The 18476-nt window shown below is 42.7% G+C and overlaps 1 protein-coding gene across 1 annotated transcript in view; it reads left to right on the top strand.

Annotated features, from left to right (window-relative positions):
- cadm2b (cell adhesion molecule 2b) overlaps nucleotides 1-18476 on the top strand; it is a gene marked incomplete at both ends in the record, with an annotated part of 202725 nt that overhangs the window by 167713 nt on the left and 16536 nt on the right. Inside the window, 2 exons of the mRNA XM_080730898.1 lie at nucleotides 7965-8117; nucleotides 11131-11268. Of these exons, the coding sequence (XP_080587024.1) occupies nucleotides 7965-8117; nucleotides 11131-11268 (291 nt within the window). The remainder of the gene's footprint in view (nucleotides 1-7964; nucleotides 8118-11130; nucleotides 11269-18476) is intronic.

An 18476-nucleotide genomic window follows, 5' to 3' on the forward strand; every position in this document is an offset into this window, starting at 1 on the left:
AATCGCATCACCATCAGCATATGAACACACCTGACATAACTGTGAAGCCCGTTTGTCACTTTCACAAATCGTATGCTGTATATTCGCATTTTTATGGTGTATCTATATCTATTTAGCCTACAGTACCTTTTGTGACCACACATGTTAAGGGAGGGGCGCTGTTGTTCAGGCCATGCACAATCACACACAAACCCACACACACACACACACACACACGGGGGGGGGGGGTGTGTGTGTGCAGGCGGGCGGGCGGGGGGGGGGGGGGTTCTGGCCCTGTTACAGATGTTGTCCAAAAATCATGCAGATCGGTACACAGTATCTCTGTAGCCGTTAAATGGAACGGGTATTTCTTACATTGATGCTCCTACATATTAGCATGCAAGCACCAGTTAAAGTTACTTTCCATCCCTCATATACTGTGTGCACAGTGCACATCCCATAACCCACACACTGCACATCATTTCGGAGCTCATATCTTTGAACGGGTAAGGGCTAGTATATATAATAATAATAAAATAAATAAAAAATCCTTGTACCAAGGGCCCAGAATGTTGGTGCGACACCCCTGTGCCTCGCCAAGGGGGAAGCTGAGGTGTCGTGTCACTGTTACTGATTTGAGACAGCCTTGGTGAGGCCTCCATCAGAGGAGATGTACGGCACATTAAGCTGCCAGGCTGCAAGGCTGAAGCACATACAAGGTCAGGGAGCAGATTTATGCTGCCTTCTAAGCAGAATGAACAGCATAGGAGCTATCTAGGGTTTGTGGGAAATGAACCTTTTCATCACATTGATTTCCTAAAGCACCAAGAAAAGAGCTTTGTCAGCCATTGGCATTTGGGTCTGATTGTGACAGATTTTGTCCAACATCTGAGCACATAGCCTGGAGTGGATGCTGGTTCCCTGGCCCTACGCTATGTTGCTTGAGTAATAGATAACACTTGTCTTTACGTTATTCAAACCTGTATACTACTCATACTATCAGTCTGTCAATGGACAATATCTATACTATAATTTTGCGAATGTCTGAGTGAGTGAGTGAGTGAGTGAGTGTCTGTCTGTCTCAGCGTTTCTCCTCAGTGGCTGGAGCAATTGATCTGAAATCGCATCACCATTAGCATATGAACACACCTGACATAACTGTGAAGCCCGTTTGTCACTTTCACAAATCGTATGCTGTATATTAGCATTTTTATGGTGTATATATTATCTATTCTGCATCTAGCATGAGGCACATCTATTCTGCATCTAGCTTGAGGCAAAATGTTTAACCAGCTCTGTGTGTGTGTGTGTGTGTGTGTGTGTGTGTGTGTGTGTGTGTGTGTGTGTGTGTGTGTGTGTGTGTGTGTGTGTGTGCAGGCAGGCAGGCAGGCGGGCGGGTGGGTGGGCGGGCTGGGGGGGGGGGGGGGGGGGGGCAGTATCTCTGTAGCCATTAAACGAAACGGGTTTCTTACATTGATGCTCCTACATCATGCAAGCACCAGTTAAAGTTACTTTCCATCCCTCATATACTGTGTGCACAGTGCACATCCCATAACCCACACACTGCACATCATTTTGGAGCTCATATCTTTGAACGGGTAAGGGCTAGTACAGTATAGTTGGCTAACAGAATTGCATGTTTAAGTAGCCTACTTTTTTTCAGTCCATAGTTTTTGTTTGATTGATTGATTGATTGATTGATTGATTGATTGATTGATTGATTATATATATATATAATCTTTATTCAGGAATCAGGGGGGGGTCCATATCAAAAACACCAATAACAACAACAGCAACAATACAGTATACAAAAAAAAAAAAAAAAACATAAAATACATAAAAAACACTTGACAGGCATATGCTGTCAGTGCACAACAAAGAGGCTTCTGTGCCAATGGCGCCACAGACTTGAGCTATACCTAAAGGAGCTTTTAGTACACTGTAGGGTCCGTTAGTTTCATTAGAATATCATTCTCAGACTCATTCAACCGACACATGAATCTGTACATCAAGTTTCTAAGTAGAGCTTTAAGAGTAGGTAACCCCAGACTAACAAATAATTGGCTGGCGCTGTGCCATCTAGGCACACGCAATAACAGCCGCAGAGCATCATTGTAAGCTACATTTAGTCTCCGTAAGGATTTAGCCTTGTACCTGCCCCACAGGTGAGCAGTGTATAAGGGTGTGCAGTACGCTCTAAACAGTGAAGCTTTAACATCAGAGGAGCACATGTGGAATCTTTTCTTAAGCATGTTTGCTTGTGCATAGAGTTGATTGATTGATTGATTGATTGATTGATTGATTGATTGATTGATTGATCGATCGATATATGCAAAAGGAACATTTACAGCAATATGATTTCATAAAAATAAATACATTCATTCATTCATTCATAACCCAGCCAGGTGAATTTGGCTTCTTCCAGCATCAAATCAAGCAATAAAATCTTTAAAGCGGCAGACTGTCCCGGCATTTGTTCCATACCGCATTGGTTCTCAAAGTGGTTCAAAAATAACCCTAAAGTAGCCATTTCGCTAAGCCATTTTGTCTGCAGCAGCAGTAGTAGTAGTAGTAGTAGTAGTAGTAGTAGTAGTAGTAGTAGTAGTAGTAGTAGTAGGCATACTGGTAACAGTAGGGCTGCCGTGATAATGACATTTTAACGATCGATTGTCCATCTAATAATGGCGTTAATTGTGTTTATGTCTAGGAAACTGGAACGAATATAAAATATTTTCTGTTTGTTTTTTAGGCTTTGAAGTTGCACATATGACAAATAAAGTAAATATACAAAAAATACTTGAGTTATTATGAATATTGGAAACAGACGATCTACAAGCTTGCAAAGCTTGCAGCATTCGCAACGTTGTGAGTTTGTATAGATCTGCTATTTCCACTATTTTTGAAAATGTTTAAAAATGAATGAAAATCTTTCAACATGGAAACAACTTAGATTATCTCTAATAATTGCAATTAGGCGATTGTGTAGTCATTGCGACAGGCCTAGTACATTCCTTTAATGTCTATTGTTCTTAAACATAGTTAACTGGTTGCAATACTGTAGCTATCCCTCGATCCTAAACATCACTTGTGATTTGTGCGGCTTCACAAGCTGCACACATTACTGTACTATCTATCTGACAAGATTGGACAGGGAGGCCATCCCATTATTAGGCTCTATTATAAGTCTTTGTTTTTCTCTGTCGATAGCTGTCCATTCACTCTCAAATAAGTGGATTGTGCCCAATATATATAAACATATTTTAAATAAGTTCTCTCACAACGTAAATTGTCAGGTCAGGTTTTAGTTTTCTATAAATAACTAGTCCTTACCCGTTCAAAGATATGAGCTCCGAAATGATGTGCAGTGTGTGGGTTATGGGGTGTGCACTGTGCACACAGTATATGAGGGATGGAAAGTAACTTTCTGGTGCTTGCATGATAATATGTAGGAGCATCAATGTAAGAAATACCCGTTTCGTTTAAAGGCTTAGGCTACAGAGATACTGTGTACCGATCTACATGACAACATCTGAAAGAGGGCCAGCCAACACCCCCCCCGCCCGCCCACACACACACACACCCACCCACCCACACACACACACACACACACACACACACGCACACGCACACGCACACACACGCGCACACACACACACACACACACACACACAGAGCTGGTTAAACATGTTGCCCCATGCTAGATGCAGAATAGATATGCCTCATGCTAGATGCAGAATAGATAGTAGTTACACCATAAAAATGCTAATATACAGCATATGATTTGTGAAAGTGACAAACGGGCTTCACAGTTATGTCAGGTGTGTTCATATGCTAATGGTGATGCGATTTCAGATCAATTGCTCCAGCCACTGAGGAGAAACGCTGTGACAGACAGACAGACAGACAGACAGACAGACATTCGCAAAATTATAGTATAGATATGAGGGAGAAATTGGGCAAACACCATCCTCAGTCCTGCTCCTCCTGTCTTTCATTTCAGTGTTAGCAAGCTAGAGTGATAGAAGGAAGTGTCTCATCTTGTTTAATTCTTTGATCCTCCCAGTCTCAGCTCCATATCTCTTGAGTTTCTATGTGGTGTTTGCTTAGAGACCCCATCACCTTCTCTCTTGCATCCATCCACCAAAGGGTTTGCTGTTCTTTGCCAGAGCCTCTGGGCATTCTGATGCTCAGTAGTGTAACTACAAAGAACATGCAGGATTTTGCAACAGTAAATCAAATGTTTGTTTTAAGCCCCAGAGCACACATTAAGCGTGTTCTCTTGTGGCACAACTTGCTATGAAATTTTAATGGTAGCTTGAAAGATTGTTTTTATGTACTCTTTGTTGTTGTTTTTTGGACAAATAATGACTCAGTAATAAACTCATTAGGGTTTGGGTTATATTGCCCATAATTTTTCACATTTATTTGATTATGTGATGATGATTATAACACGACACCTTGTAATTAATGCCAAGGGAGAGCAGTGTTTAATGTAACTTGTGCTTGTGTGAATCTAATAGACATTTTAGTTTAATTGCTTTTTACATGCCCACTGTGCATATTTATCACTGAAATCCAACACAAACGGAGATGGTGATTAATAATTGTCATGGAGACGTCTTGAGTGTCTCTATCTGATAAGACACCACTTTATATTGACCACACTGATAACATCCTCTGCTAGATTTGCCCTGTGTAATAGAATCCAACACAGTTCAGATTCAGATGAAAGATATTGTGTATGGAGGGAGCTGCCTAAAGGGAGTGAGGATTAAGAAAGTGTAATTTATTCAATGAGGAGCACAGTCTTTTTTTCCCCTGGTGGGGCTCCTTGTACAACTAGGTGATTCTGCATTTGAAGTTGTATAAGCGATGACAGGTTGATTCCACATTACCTTTTTCAGCTTGCTGCATGGTTTCCTGAGGATTATAAGGGGTTGTCACTCTTGAATGAACACTTTAGTAGGGTAAGCCTCCAATTCCTCGAGAAATCCCAAGGGGTTTTTATCTTGATAGCGTAGATTATTCAGAAATGAATAGACAAGCCTAAAGGCTATTATTATTCGTAGTAGTAGAGACTGAGAGTCTGAGAGTAGTAGTAGTTGTTGTAGCAGCCGTAGAAGTGGTAACATTCTGTGACTATATATGTATATCTTTCTGTCTGTCTGTCTGTCTGTCTGTCTGTCTGTCTGTCATGTACTGTTTCACTTGTATTTACTAGTAAGACGCCTCAGGGCGACATGCGACCTCGCCCTAAAGGGTGAGGTCGCGCCAATTCTTGGCCATCTGGCCACTGATGTATATCTGACCAGTTACCCATATATGGAGACCCCTGGTACCCATATATGGAGATCCATGTACTGTATATGGAGATATGCTGTGAGAGCCCAAACATGATTACTCAGTTATTCGTTATGTTAAAGTCCTATGACGTCTATGACATCTGACATCATACCCTTTTATGCCCATACATGGAGATCCATGTCTGTAGAACCAGCCACAAAGATATGGGCTGTCTTGGCCATCTGTCTTGGCCATATATGGATTCTGTTAGTGTGGTATGTGGCCAATGTGGCCTCCATATATGGGCATTCCCATATGAAGTCCTGTTAGATATGGGCTTAATATTGATGACATCAGGGAACTCCATATATGGGCATAAAAGGAATTCTGTTAGTGTGGCATCACAGTGAAGCCAGAGTGTGATGTATTTGGGGGCTCACTTGCAATACACTTGTGGCTCACCAGAGGGCCCCGGCCCACAGGTTGAGAACCACTGCTTTTGACAGAATAAGCAGTGATTGAAATCTATGAAGTCACAGGGTAGCAGATGGTAAATTAGTTTTTTTAATCACAATTTCACACACACAAAAAGTGTCTCATATCTTTTTTTGTATACCTTTTCTTCCAAATATAACATAACACTTTCAACCTGGCATCCATATTTTGGATGCCACCTTGTGATGTTTGCTGTGAGAGTTTAGATGGGCTATTATTATTCATTGTTCGTCATACAATATTGTATTGTATGTACTTATAATATTATAGGTATATAGGGTTTAGAGTGATACAGATTGTGAGTAGGTATGTCACAATTGTTACATAATCGCCTGCATAATCATAATCGTGTGTTGAAAAATATTCATACATTTTCAAACATTTTCCAAAAAAAACAGAAATAGCAGATCTACAAGCTTCTCCAACGCGTCACTTTTGAAAGTATAAAATGTAATGTACTAAATATGTCAGTAATTTCTTTGTATATTCAAGTTGTTTGTCATATTGTCATATAATTTGCAATTCTTTTGATTACGAAGCCTAAAAACCAAATGGAAATTACATCCCACAACCTTAATTAGAATCACCCCAAAAAATAGTGTGTATGTTTGTCCGTTTGTCCATCTGTAACTCCACGTTCAGCAGTTGTTCAATTGTCTAAAAAACATAATACAAAAATCAATAACGCATGTACCTTGCCCAACATCAACTTTATCACCTTCAAATGTGTCTCTACTTCTCATAATCCCCAAATGTTTAAAATATTTTCCCAAATTTTGGCCTGTAGGCGGCTTTGTCCTGTGATGCGATTTACATCACAAATGGGCGTCACCAAGCAGCGCACTCCCAGTCCGGGGGCAGTTCCAGAGAGAACAACATCACAGTCTGTCTGCTTCACACCAAGGGGGACTAACAGGCACACACACAAAGGGGCCAGGCCCCCGCAGGGGGCTGTAGGCTAGTTTCTATTATTATGTTCCAATGTTCAATGGCAAAAACACAATTAAATCGTTAATGACAATTATTCGAATGGCAATTAATTGTCAACTTAGATAGATACTGTAATCATGACAGCCTTATTGTAATTGTGAGATGTGTGCTGCATGATTTCCAGAGGTGTAAAGTAATTATTGAGTATTTCCATATTGTATGTACTTTTACTTGTACTCCCCTACAATTATATGAAAATAATTATCAGTTACTAGTTACTTTGTAGATTTTGATTATTATTAAAACATACATTAACCACTTCAGCCCTATACACATTTCAACAATCTGAAAATAGCCAACAACACAATGATAGCACAATGCGTCGTAATGCGACGCATTGTGAGCTTGTAGATTTGCTATTTTCAAAAGAGTTTTATACAATTTGAAAACTTGTGAAATGAGTACTATCTCCTTTTGGTACTTAAAGTACATTTTGATACCAATACTTTTCTACTTTGACTCACAAAACTTTGACTTACTACATTTTGACTTCCGGACTTTAACCTGTAACAGATCATTTCTACCTTGCTGTACTTTACTCAATTCAGAACGGGTACACTATATTGTGTATGTGTATCATTATTTTATGCTTTAACTATTGAAAAATAGCAGATATACAAGCTCACAGCATGGCACCGAGTGCCACGCTGCGAGAGCTTGTAGATCTGCTATTTTTAAAAAATTGTGAAAAATAGAATTTTGACCAGATTCTATAAGTGTCTTTTGAATCCTTCTAAGATTTTTTTGAAAAATCTATGTTTCTATGTCAGCAATCTGGCCAGCCATCGTCAAAGAAAAGGTCCTTTTCACTTAACTGGAGCTCAGTTAGTCTGTTCTTGAGAGACTACTGTGTCAGTGGTTCTCATCCTTTTCATTTGAAGGACCCTCAACATGATATTTATTTGGCCACGGACCCCCATCTCAAAATATTTAGTTCCAGGGACCCCCCAGAAGCAAAATTTTAGTTACAAACGTTCGCTTTGAAAATACATATATTCAAAGTTTTCACGACTTTTTCAAAAATAGCAGATCTACTCGCTCGATCTACTAAGGCACTCGGTGCCGCGCTGTGAGCTTGTATATCTGCTATTTTTCACTGGTTAAAGCATTCAATAATTCTAGGCCTAAAAAAATAAAAAAATAAAACATGTGAGTACTTTTCCCACCACTGATGATTTTCAACTCTCGTGTGTCCTCCTTCCTTCCTGTCCCTGCAGCGCTGAGGGACAACCGCATCGAGCTGATGCGAGCGTCGTGGCAGGAGCTCACCATCAGCATCAGTGACGTTACGCTGTCAGACGAGGGCCAGTACACCTGTTCACTCTTCACCATGCCTGTCAAAACCACCAAGGCCTTCCTCACCGTTCTGGGTGAGCAACAGGACCAATTACACTTGTGCTAATGGCTATTTATACTTTGTCCTGCGACTGCAGTTTGTTTTACTTTTGCTGGGTCTTTCTCTCGCCAACTTTTTGGGAAACAGTTTCTACATTTAGCTTCTTGAGCTACTTGCATCTTCAACTTTTTTAGACTGAAACTAAGTCATAATGGTGACAGACTGTGCTACTAACTCCAACTTATTTTAACTACATGGACCTGTTCTGGGGCAAACATTCTGCAGGAAATAGCAGCAGGTGTACAAACTCACAAGGTGTGGCAACACAACACATTGTGTGCTATTTTTTGTCGAGATTTGGTGTAGAGGGGAAAAGGGCAGGGGCTTTGTATACTCCTGGGGGACTCCTGTTAACAAAGTATAGTTTAAGACAGGGGTCTTCAACAGGGGGTCCGGGACCCCTAGGGGGTCCTCAGAGTTACTACAGGGGGGCTGCCAAATCTTTGTGTGATATAGTAGGATAATTATTTTTGCAACTTGAATCCTCGCATCCCTATTCTGAGGAGAACTAAGTAGCCTATCAACGATTTAAGTGGTTAAATGTCTGAAAAAACACATTAACATGAATCTAACATAGACTGATGACAGTGCTGTCAAACAAGTCTATCTATGAAATCGATGAAAATCTGCATCAAACATTTATGCAATATGTAGAGGGGGTCCCTGCTTCGTCTCTCTCTCAGCATAAGGAATCCTTGGTCTGAAAACGTTGAAGACCCCTGGTTTAAGAGGTTAATATTTACTTCCAGGTTGTGTGGTCTAGAAAGGTTCCTTTACATTCAGAGGGAATACCAGCAGTCACAGAAATGCCCTTCAGGCAGTTCTGTTTATTTGGCATGGGCAGAGGGAGAGGTATCTCTGTATGCCAACTAAATCAAATTGCCTGAAGGACATTTCCGTGAGTGCTGTTACTCCCTCTGATGGTGAAAATGCTAACATGCTGTTTGCCAATTAATAGAACAGAAGTATTTCCTCAAGCAAGTATGTAGTGAATAAAAATAACAGACTGATATATACAGGAGGATTTTGCTCAACATAATGGTCAGAACATTCCCTCCAGGGGCATGGTGGTGCAGTCAGTAGTGCTGACGCCCCCCAGCTAGGAGGTCCTGCGTTCGATTCCCGCCGGGGATGCTGGGGGGGCGTGTTCTCCCCTCCGCGTCATCAATGCCCATACCCTAGGTGGGGTTGGCTAAAGGGCCTTTCTGTGTGGAGTTTGCATGTTCTCCCGTGTCTCCTAGGTTAGGTACCCTCACAAAAAACATGCAGTATTCCTGGTCTCTATACTGCCTCTCCTGGCCAGCCATGGACCTGTTCTGGGGCAAACATTCTGCAGGAAATAGCAGGTGTACAAACTCACAAGGTGTGGCAGCACAACGCATTGTGTGCTATTTTTTTGTCGAGATTTGGTGTAGAGGGGAAAAGGGGAGGGGCTTTGTATAGACTCCTGGGGGACTCCAGTTAACAAACAACGTATATAGACAGGGGTCTTCAACAGGGGGTCCTGATGGAGGGGAAAGGAACTGGTTGAAATAACGTGCTCCTTCCACGTGCTACGTTCAACGAAACAACTTGGACACCTCATGCATAGAAGGAAGCATGAGGTTTATCCATTGTCTCCCCAGGTTGGCAGAGGTAGTGTAGCGCCCAGGATTACATTAGATAATTGACACCGGGTGGAAAGTGGGTTACAAAATCGTGGGATAAAATTAAAAAAAAGAAAAAGAGAGAAAGACTGATTATCAAATACATATTTATACTCTACTTACTTGGTTGTTTTTCCATTAACTCATCTAGTGCCTTTCGCGTGATGTCACGCGATAAGTACTAGAGTACGTATAGTGCCGAATGCGTGATGTCGCGCGAAAAGTAATATATTACTGTAACGGCGAGTAAAAATACCTAGTACAATGGCCGACGCTCCGGAGACGAAATCCGCGCTGATTTGTCATCATCACGGCTCCACGAGCACACAATAGTCATCCCATAACATTGAGGTGGACGGCCGATCTCATCTTTAATGTCCATTATCTCAAAACAACACTTTAGAAGCGAAGATGGAGGCAGATGCTCGCTTATAAAACACATGTATAAACGCTCCTATGCAATCCAGCATGGCACCACGTAAACAATGATCGCTTCCGTCGCAGGATCCGATGACGTCAGACCGGAAGTACTTCCGGTCTAGACTTCTGGCCTTCAAAATAAGACAATGGCCGTTAATGGGGCCGGGAGGGGGCACTCTGGACCCCCTAATCCGTTAATGTCCTGGGCTCTGGATGAGTTAACAGCTTTAACAGCTTTATTTTTGTATTTAGTTTGATTAGATCATGTAATACATAGTAACGTTACTGAACCTACCTGAATAATTGAGTCTGCGTTTGAACATCATTGCACAGTTAATCAGTCATGGACATTTGAGTTCAATTCATAAATCAATCTTTTGCTCCCTGGACTATTTTCAGCTAGAATTTACAAATCAATAAGTGCTTTAGAGCCACTATCTGGGACTTATTTATGTTATTGATTTAATTTTATTATGAGTTAATTTGTTTTAATTGACAAAAATACGCAATGGTTTACAGCTAGAGTATACACTGCAGTAAATACTGTAGTCTTTGAGAATTTGGAGAAAGTGCACAATGTCAGGAATTTCACGAACTATTTGCACTATTACCTATTTCCTATTATGTGGTAACCCTTCCTTTTACAGTACTAGTATGTTTACTTGAGTAAGATGAACATTTACAATAACGATGTACTCTTACCGGAGTGGAGATAGTCATCAAATTGTGAATCGTGAATTGAGTTTGGCATGGATCGGGGCAACAGTGGCGGAGATATGAGTAGAGGTAAAGTGTGACGTGACGGACAGACTGACTGACGGACTGACGCATGGACGGACAGCCAGTGGAGGTTTTGATAGTAACTCAGTAGTCATAAAGTGGTGTACAATTGAGCTGTGTCTTGCTTTTTTTGTACTGTAGGCGTGCCGTTGCGGCCTGAGATCACTGGGTTCACAAAGCCTGCTATGGAAGGAGACATGATCACTCTCACGTGCACTACAGCCGGCAGCAAACCTGCTGCTAACATCCGGTGGTTCAGAAATGACAAGGAGGTGCAAGGTACGTTCTGTTGCATGGATTTTGGTGATAATATTCTCTCGTCATGTAGTCAAGTAGTACCTTCACTTACCTTAACGTTATTGAATCTTATTACTTCACACACCTTGGCCTCCAGGAACGATTTAGCTGTAATCTGTCTCAGTGGTTCTCAAACATCTTCATCTCAAGGACCCCCAAAGTGATATATATATATTTGGCTGCAGACCCCAGTTTGAAAATAATTTGTGCAAGGGGCCACCAGAGAAGATTTGCCAAAAAATGAAGTGTTCCTCATTTGCTGTAGACCCCCTGGAACCCTTTCAAGGACCCCTGGGGGTTCCCACACAAACACTTTAAGAACTAGTGATCTACCTGACTCACAGCCAGCACTTACACTGACTTTAAGACTTGGACCAATAGCTATGCCTTCAGGGCTGCACATCACCTTCACACAGGGACGTGCTGGCCATTGGGAAAAGCGTGACAACTCCCGAACGGCAGGTTCATTCCCGGCCGGGTCCATTTTGGGGGCTGGGCGGCCAAGAAAGTAAATCGTCACTGTCGGGCAGAAAACCTTGTATCTCCAAGTTTCAAATGTATACATTTTTTCTCAAAGCAAAGCCCTGCTTCATCATACAAGGCTGTTGCACAAAAGTAGTGAAAACAGCAGATCTACAAGCACACAACGCCTCGCGGTGCGAAGCGTTGTGTGCTTGTAGATCGGCTGTTTTCACTAGTTTAAATCATTTTTAAAATGATAAATACAAAACAAATGGTTTTGGACATACAAGGTTTCCACCCAACAACGACGAAATATATATAACTCATGTACAGTAATTGGCCCAAATTCGTCTCTCTATAGCAGCGCTATAGAGAGAGATCTCTCTCTATAGCGTGCAATGAGGGCCTCTCCAACTCTTTTTCCAGGGCTGAATCAGGGGCCCAGCATGTCCCTGCCTTCACAACCTGGACAATATTGGCCATAAAGCTGCAAAATGAAGGAGTAATGATGATGGATTCTAAATAGAATGATCTTATAAAACCATATAAGGCATCAGGGGTAAAGATGAGTGACTGCTGGTCATACTAAATCCATGGAATTCCTTGCACACTTGGTCTCGGAGCATTTCTAGCATGACTCACAAGCATTGAAGGTGATGTGAGGGCTAGTGCATAGTGTTTAATTTTAACCCAGTTCAATGGCAATTCACCGACCTTCACCGTGTTTTCTGTTAGCATAGGGCAATGCTTATTTGGTAGTCTGCTTGCTTGTGCTACACCAGTGCAGCATATTGTGTGTGTGTGTGTGTGTGTGTGCGTGCGTGCGTGCGTGCGTGCGTGCGTGCGTGCGTGCGTGCGTGCGTGCGTGCGTGCGTGCGTGCGTCTGTCTGTCTGTCTGTCTGTCTGTCTGTCTGTGTAGGTGTGGAAGGAGAGGTCCTCTCAGTTTGATGGCTGTATACCTTAAGCTCTACGCAGGTCTTTTATATAATTGATTGTGCTGAGCAGACTTTACTTGAAGAGTTATTGAAGATTTGCAAGAGCGTTTTTTGTCTTGGTGGTTCTGTGTGTCTGGCCAGCATCGCATTATGATTGATGGGAAGGGGGCTGGGATGTGAAGTTTTCTTTTTGAAATGACATGCACGTAGCTCCCTGAAAGGCCAATAGTGAGTTGGCACACAGCATTCACAACTAGGCCCACTATCCATCTCAAAAGCCACTGAGAATGATCTCTCTCTCTCTCTCTCTCTCTCTCTCTCTCTCTCTCTCTCTCTTCCTCCCCTTCCCTCTATCTCTTTCCCTCTCTCTCTGTCTTTGTCTGTCTGTCTGTCTGTCTGTCTGTCTGTCTGTCTGTCTGTCTGTCTGTCTGTCTGTCTGTCTGTCTGTCTGTCTGTCTGTCTCACTCTCTCTAATGTACAAGGTCTAATGTGAATACATTTATTGGCAACATGTCCAGAACTTTGATGTGGAATCTTTAATAGTCTATCCTAACATAACTTTATAACTGTAGCTGTGAATAATGGCTGGAAATGCACAGACAGTTTATTTACATTCTACACCTGCTTCACGTTACTCTCTGGACACAGGGTCTGGCTGTGGCCTGTAGCACTGCCTGTCCTCTAGCAGGAGAGCACACTGACACAATGAAGCCATATCCAAATATGATGTAGATCTGAAGACATTGGGGAGAATATCCTTTGTTTCCAGGTTTACATGTTCTTTCTTCAACCCGGCTTACCACCTAATTGCGACCGCCAGGTCGCAGTTACTATCAAAACCTCGACCAGCTGTCTGTCAGTCTGTCACACGTCACACTTTTGCCCTGCTCATATCTCTGCAACTGTTGCCCTGATCCATGCCAAATTTTGCACGCACTCTCCTTGCCTGCCAAACCTTAACCTCCATCAATTCTCACATGACCCTTTTCTAGCGCCACAATGAGGCCGATTCTTGCAAAACACATTTTTGGACACTGCTCCTACACATTTTGACCTAAAATCACGCAAATCGGTACACACTTGGTCTACACTTATGTCTTCAACATGGATCTGTCCCATATAGCGCCACCATCAGGACGATTTTTCCAAACACATTTTTGGACACTGCTCCTACAGATTTTGCCCTAAAATCACGCAAATCGGTACACAATATGTCTAAACTCATGTCATCAACATGGATCTCTCCCATATAGCGTCACCATCAGGCTGATTTTTTCAAACACTTTTTTGGACACTGCTCCTACACATTTTGCTCTCAAATCACGCTGTGACCTGACGGTCGCTTATCTCCCGATTAGGGAGTCTTACTGGTGGTCCGATCGAAAGTACATTATGTCAGGAGATGTAGTCAGCCCTTGGGTGTTTTAATATTTTCGAATGTGCCCCCCTTTTAAAAAAGTTTGGACTCCCCTGCTCTACTTATTTGCTATTTTTAAATTTGACTCCTGAAATGTAACAGTTGGATATATGAGGTTTCCAACCGACAGCAACGATATGTAATATACATGTAGCACTGTTAATATTAGTTTTGCTTACTATACAAGGTGTTTTGGGCAAACAGACCCAGTGTGGCGCACCTTCAAGTCACAGCAAAGTGAGGAACTTTACTTTGAAAAAGTATCAAAGAGGTGAATTTTCAATCTGTCAATTCTGGCTCCAAGTGTGTGTGTTTTTATATACTGCATGAAAGGCTTTTTTATGTGAACATGTGCTGGGAGCAGCCTGTTAAGCCATTGGTACTTCTGTGGTAGATTAATGCCAACAGTGTCTGCTGTCAGTCACTTCCTTCCCCACAGGGGGCCCCGCTCTACAAAGTTCCTGGGCGACAGCAGGTGTAATAGCAAAAACATGTCATTTGTATTTCATGCTCTGATGATTAGTTTTTCAACAATTTATATATATATTATACACAGTGCATTTTCTTCACAGCATTACACATTTCCAGCTGTCATCTGTCAAATCATCTGTTTGCAAGGAATAAAGCCATATATAAGTGACAGCCAATAAGGTTCACTATTCTAAACCCTATAGAGCAGCGGTTTTCAAACTTTTTCATGTCATCATGATCCCCCACCCTCAAATTAATACATATTTGGCCGTGGACCCCCATCTGAAAATATTTTGTGCTATAATGACCCTAGATACAAGATTTGTGTTAATCTTTTTCAAGATTCTTTGAAAATAGTGGATTGCGATGCGACGGGACGTGAGCTGTTTTTGGTGCTATATCAACTCATTTTGCTGGAAACCCCTTAATGGCCCCTGGGGGTCCCCGGACCCCACTTTGAGGACCACGGCTATAGCGAACAGAAAGCCCATGCCACACCTACCACTGCAAAAAGCACAGATTGATTTCATGCACACGCAAGCAAGCAAGTACACTTAAGCATCCAACATTATGACACTTTGCAGATCGATGATGGGTAACAGAGTTTGATATTTTACATCTTAGTCTGTTGTTTTTCTTCACGAGACACTTGTCCCAGTGTGGGGAAAAGTCTCTTTGTATTGACACTAATTAATCAAAGAAACTGTCAAATCAATGCCTGCGGTGCACCACATGCTTCCTTATCCTGATACTCATCAGTTTGAGAGTCAGGGATGGTAACAATGTTTGCACAACACTTTTAAAGTCACTCAAGGTAAAATTATAGTGAGCTTTAACCACTTAAACACAATGTAATATACTTAGTTGAATGGGGTCCCCCAGGGCTCTATACTAGGTCCGCTAGTAATTCTCTCTACACCAAAGCTCTGAAAATAACTAATCTATAAGCTCACACCCCGTCACTTTGAAACGTTTTGTGTGTTTGTAGATCTGCAATTTAAAAAAAATGTTTGCCAAATGTTCGCAGAAAGAGCGAATACAGTCCCCGGCACCGGCGCCTGCCTGCGGCAATTATACCTAATCTGGCAACGCCACAGCAGGCGCCGGTGCCGGAAAGTGCATTCGCTGTCCCTCAATGTTCGTTCGTCAAATTGAGTGTTCAGCTACAACAGAAAGCCTGTTTTGGCTGACTATAACTTATTTATAGATTTGACCTTCATGCAGCACCGCTTGTCAACCAGTAGTGGTCCTACAAACCGACCATAGGATCAACATTTTATCAATAGAAGAGTACACGGACCTGGACAGCTAGGGTAGCAGTCCGGGGCGTCACAAGGGGGGGGGGCCCAAGGTGGAGGGGCCTTAGTTATTTTATACTTTAGCTTTAGAAAAATAGCAGATATACGAGCTCACAGCTGCGAGCTTTTAGATCTGCTATTTTTGAAAAGTGGTGAAAATGTGGCCAAATACATATCATTTTGGGGTTATTCACATGAAAAGGTTTGAGCACCACTGACATAGAAGGATTTTAAATATTCAAAGACTTGCACACATTTTCAAGATTTTTCAAAAATAGCGGATCTACAAGCTCACACAGCGCAGCACCGAGTGCCGCGCTGTGAGCTTGTAGATAATGCGTAATAATGCGTAATAATGGGTCCCCAGTCTAAATGGGTTAAACCCCCTCCCCCTATGAAGAACATTCATGGGGGTGCACCCGTGCACCCGTGTGTGTGAGAGTGTGAGCCATACTTGCTCACTTAGGCCACCACTGCTATTGCAGTTGATGCTCAGGGCAGGCTAGACTCAACAGCACCTCTCTGGTCACCCAGGGGTACTGAGGCTACATACACCAGAGGCTACATACAGACACACATACTTACATACATACATACATACACGGATACACACACAGCCACGCTATGGAGACAGTGTGACCACCGCTCAAAAAGGAGAGCACACTGCAACCGCTGCAGTCAAGCACTTGTGCTTCATTTTCTGCTCTGTAAAGTTATAGGGCGGCCCAGCGTCTAGTCGGCGACCTGGCCAACTCGGAACAATGTAAATAGGGAATGAATGCCCCGCCCTTTAATGCAAACCCCATTATACCTGTTTTCATAGGACCTGTTTTGACCATCTGTCTGCCTGTGTCCATTTATGCCCATATATGGAGATATCTGTATCTGTCTGTCTGTCGGCGTCCATTTTATGTCCATATAGAGATCACTGCAGTTATAGTTCTGGGTCCATTATATGCCCATATATGGAGATATCTGTCTATCTGCGTCCATTTTATGCCCATATATGGAGATCTCTGTATCTGTCTGTCTGTGTCCCTTTTATGCCCGTATACGGAGAACTTTGTGATTCTGCGTCCATTGTATGCCCATATATGCCATATATGGAGATATCTGTTTATCTGCGTCCATTTTATGCCCATATATGAGATCTCTGTCGCTTTTTCAAACAGATGGTCAAAACGGGTCCTATGACAATAGGTATAATGGGGTTTGCATTAAAGGGGGAACCGGCACTGTGTCTGCAACACAGTCGGAGGCACAGACAGATACAGAGATCTCCATAATGGGAATAAAGGGACACAGACAAACAGATGGAGGAGGAGACAAACTTAATGCAAACCCCATTATACCTGTTGTCATAGGACCCGTTTTGACCATCTGTTTGCCTGTGTCCATTTATGCCCATATATGGAGATATCTGTATCTGTCTGTCTGCGTCCACTTTATGCCCATATATGGAGATCTTTGACCATCTGTTTGCCTGTGTCCATTTATGCCCATATATGGAGATATCTGTATCTGTCTGTCTGCATCCATTTTATGCCCATATATGGAGATCTATGCAGACACAGTGTCAGTTCCGGAAAATCCTGATGTCAGACATCAGAATCCGAACCTTTCGTGCTGGTTACAGAAAATCGTGTATCGGGTCGGGTCGAGGCCGAGCACTGCACTACCTGCTGCGGTGGGGAACGCGCGTGCCGAATTTGAAATAGGGAATGAATGCCCCACCCTTTAATGCAAACCCCATGAATGCCCCACCCTTTAATGCAAACCCCAATATACCTGTTGTCATAGGACCCGTTTTGACCATCTGTTTGTCTTTGTCCACTTATGCCCATATATGAAGATCTCTGGACACATAGTACCGGTTGCGGAAAACTCTGATGTCAGACATCAGCTCCGCATACGGGCATTCATTTTATTCCCATATATGGAGAACGCGCGTGCCAGTGGGACGAACGGTTCTCGAGATACGCGGATTACATACATACATACACACTCACAGAGATTTTTTGTTGACTCATGTGGCGTACGTGATGTCAGAGCCTTTTATGAGGTGATGTCACAAATCTCACAATGAGTCAGCGCTTGCACCGATTTCAGTTCTCAGTCTTATGCCCATATACGGAGATATCTGTCGGGTCGAGGCAAGATGCCCATATATGGAGTTCTCAGTATACGGAGATATCTGTCGGGTCTAGGGTCTGTGTCCCTTTTATGCCTATATACGGAGATATCTGTCTATATATGCCCATATACTGTATGGAGATCTCTGTATCTGCCCATATGCCCATATATGGAGTTCTCAGTCTTATGCCCATATACGGAGATATCTGTCGGGTCGAGGCAAGGCCCGGCACTGCAGTGATGTCACAATGAGTCAGCGCTTGCGCCCGGCACTGCAGTGATGTCACAATGACCGATTTCGCGCCGATTTCCTCCGGAACAGCCTGATGTCAACAATCAGCCCCGCATAAGGAGATTCCAAACGTTTCGCGCCGGTTAGGGAAAACCGCGCGTCGGGTCGGGTCGAGGCCCGGCACTGCACTCCGTGCCGCGGCGGGGAGCGCGCGTGCTGAATCTGAAGCCGGTGGGACGAAC

This window comes from Nannobrachium achirus, assembly GCF_963921795.1.
Source record: "Nannobrachium achirus genome assembly, chromosome: 8".
Classification (NCBI taxonomy): Eukaryota; Metazoa; Chordata; class Actinopteri; order Myctophiformes; family Myctophidae; genus Nannobrachium; species Nannobrachium achirus.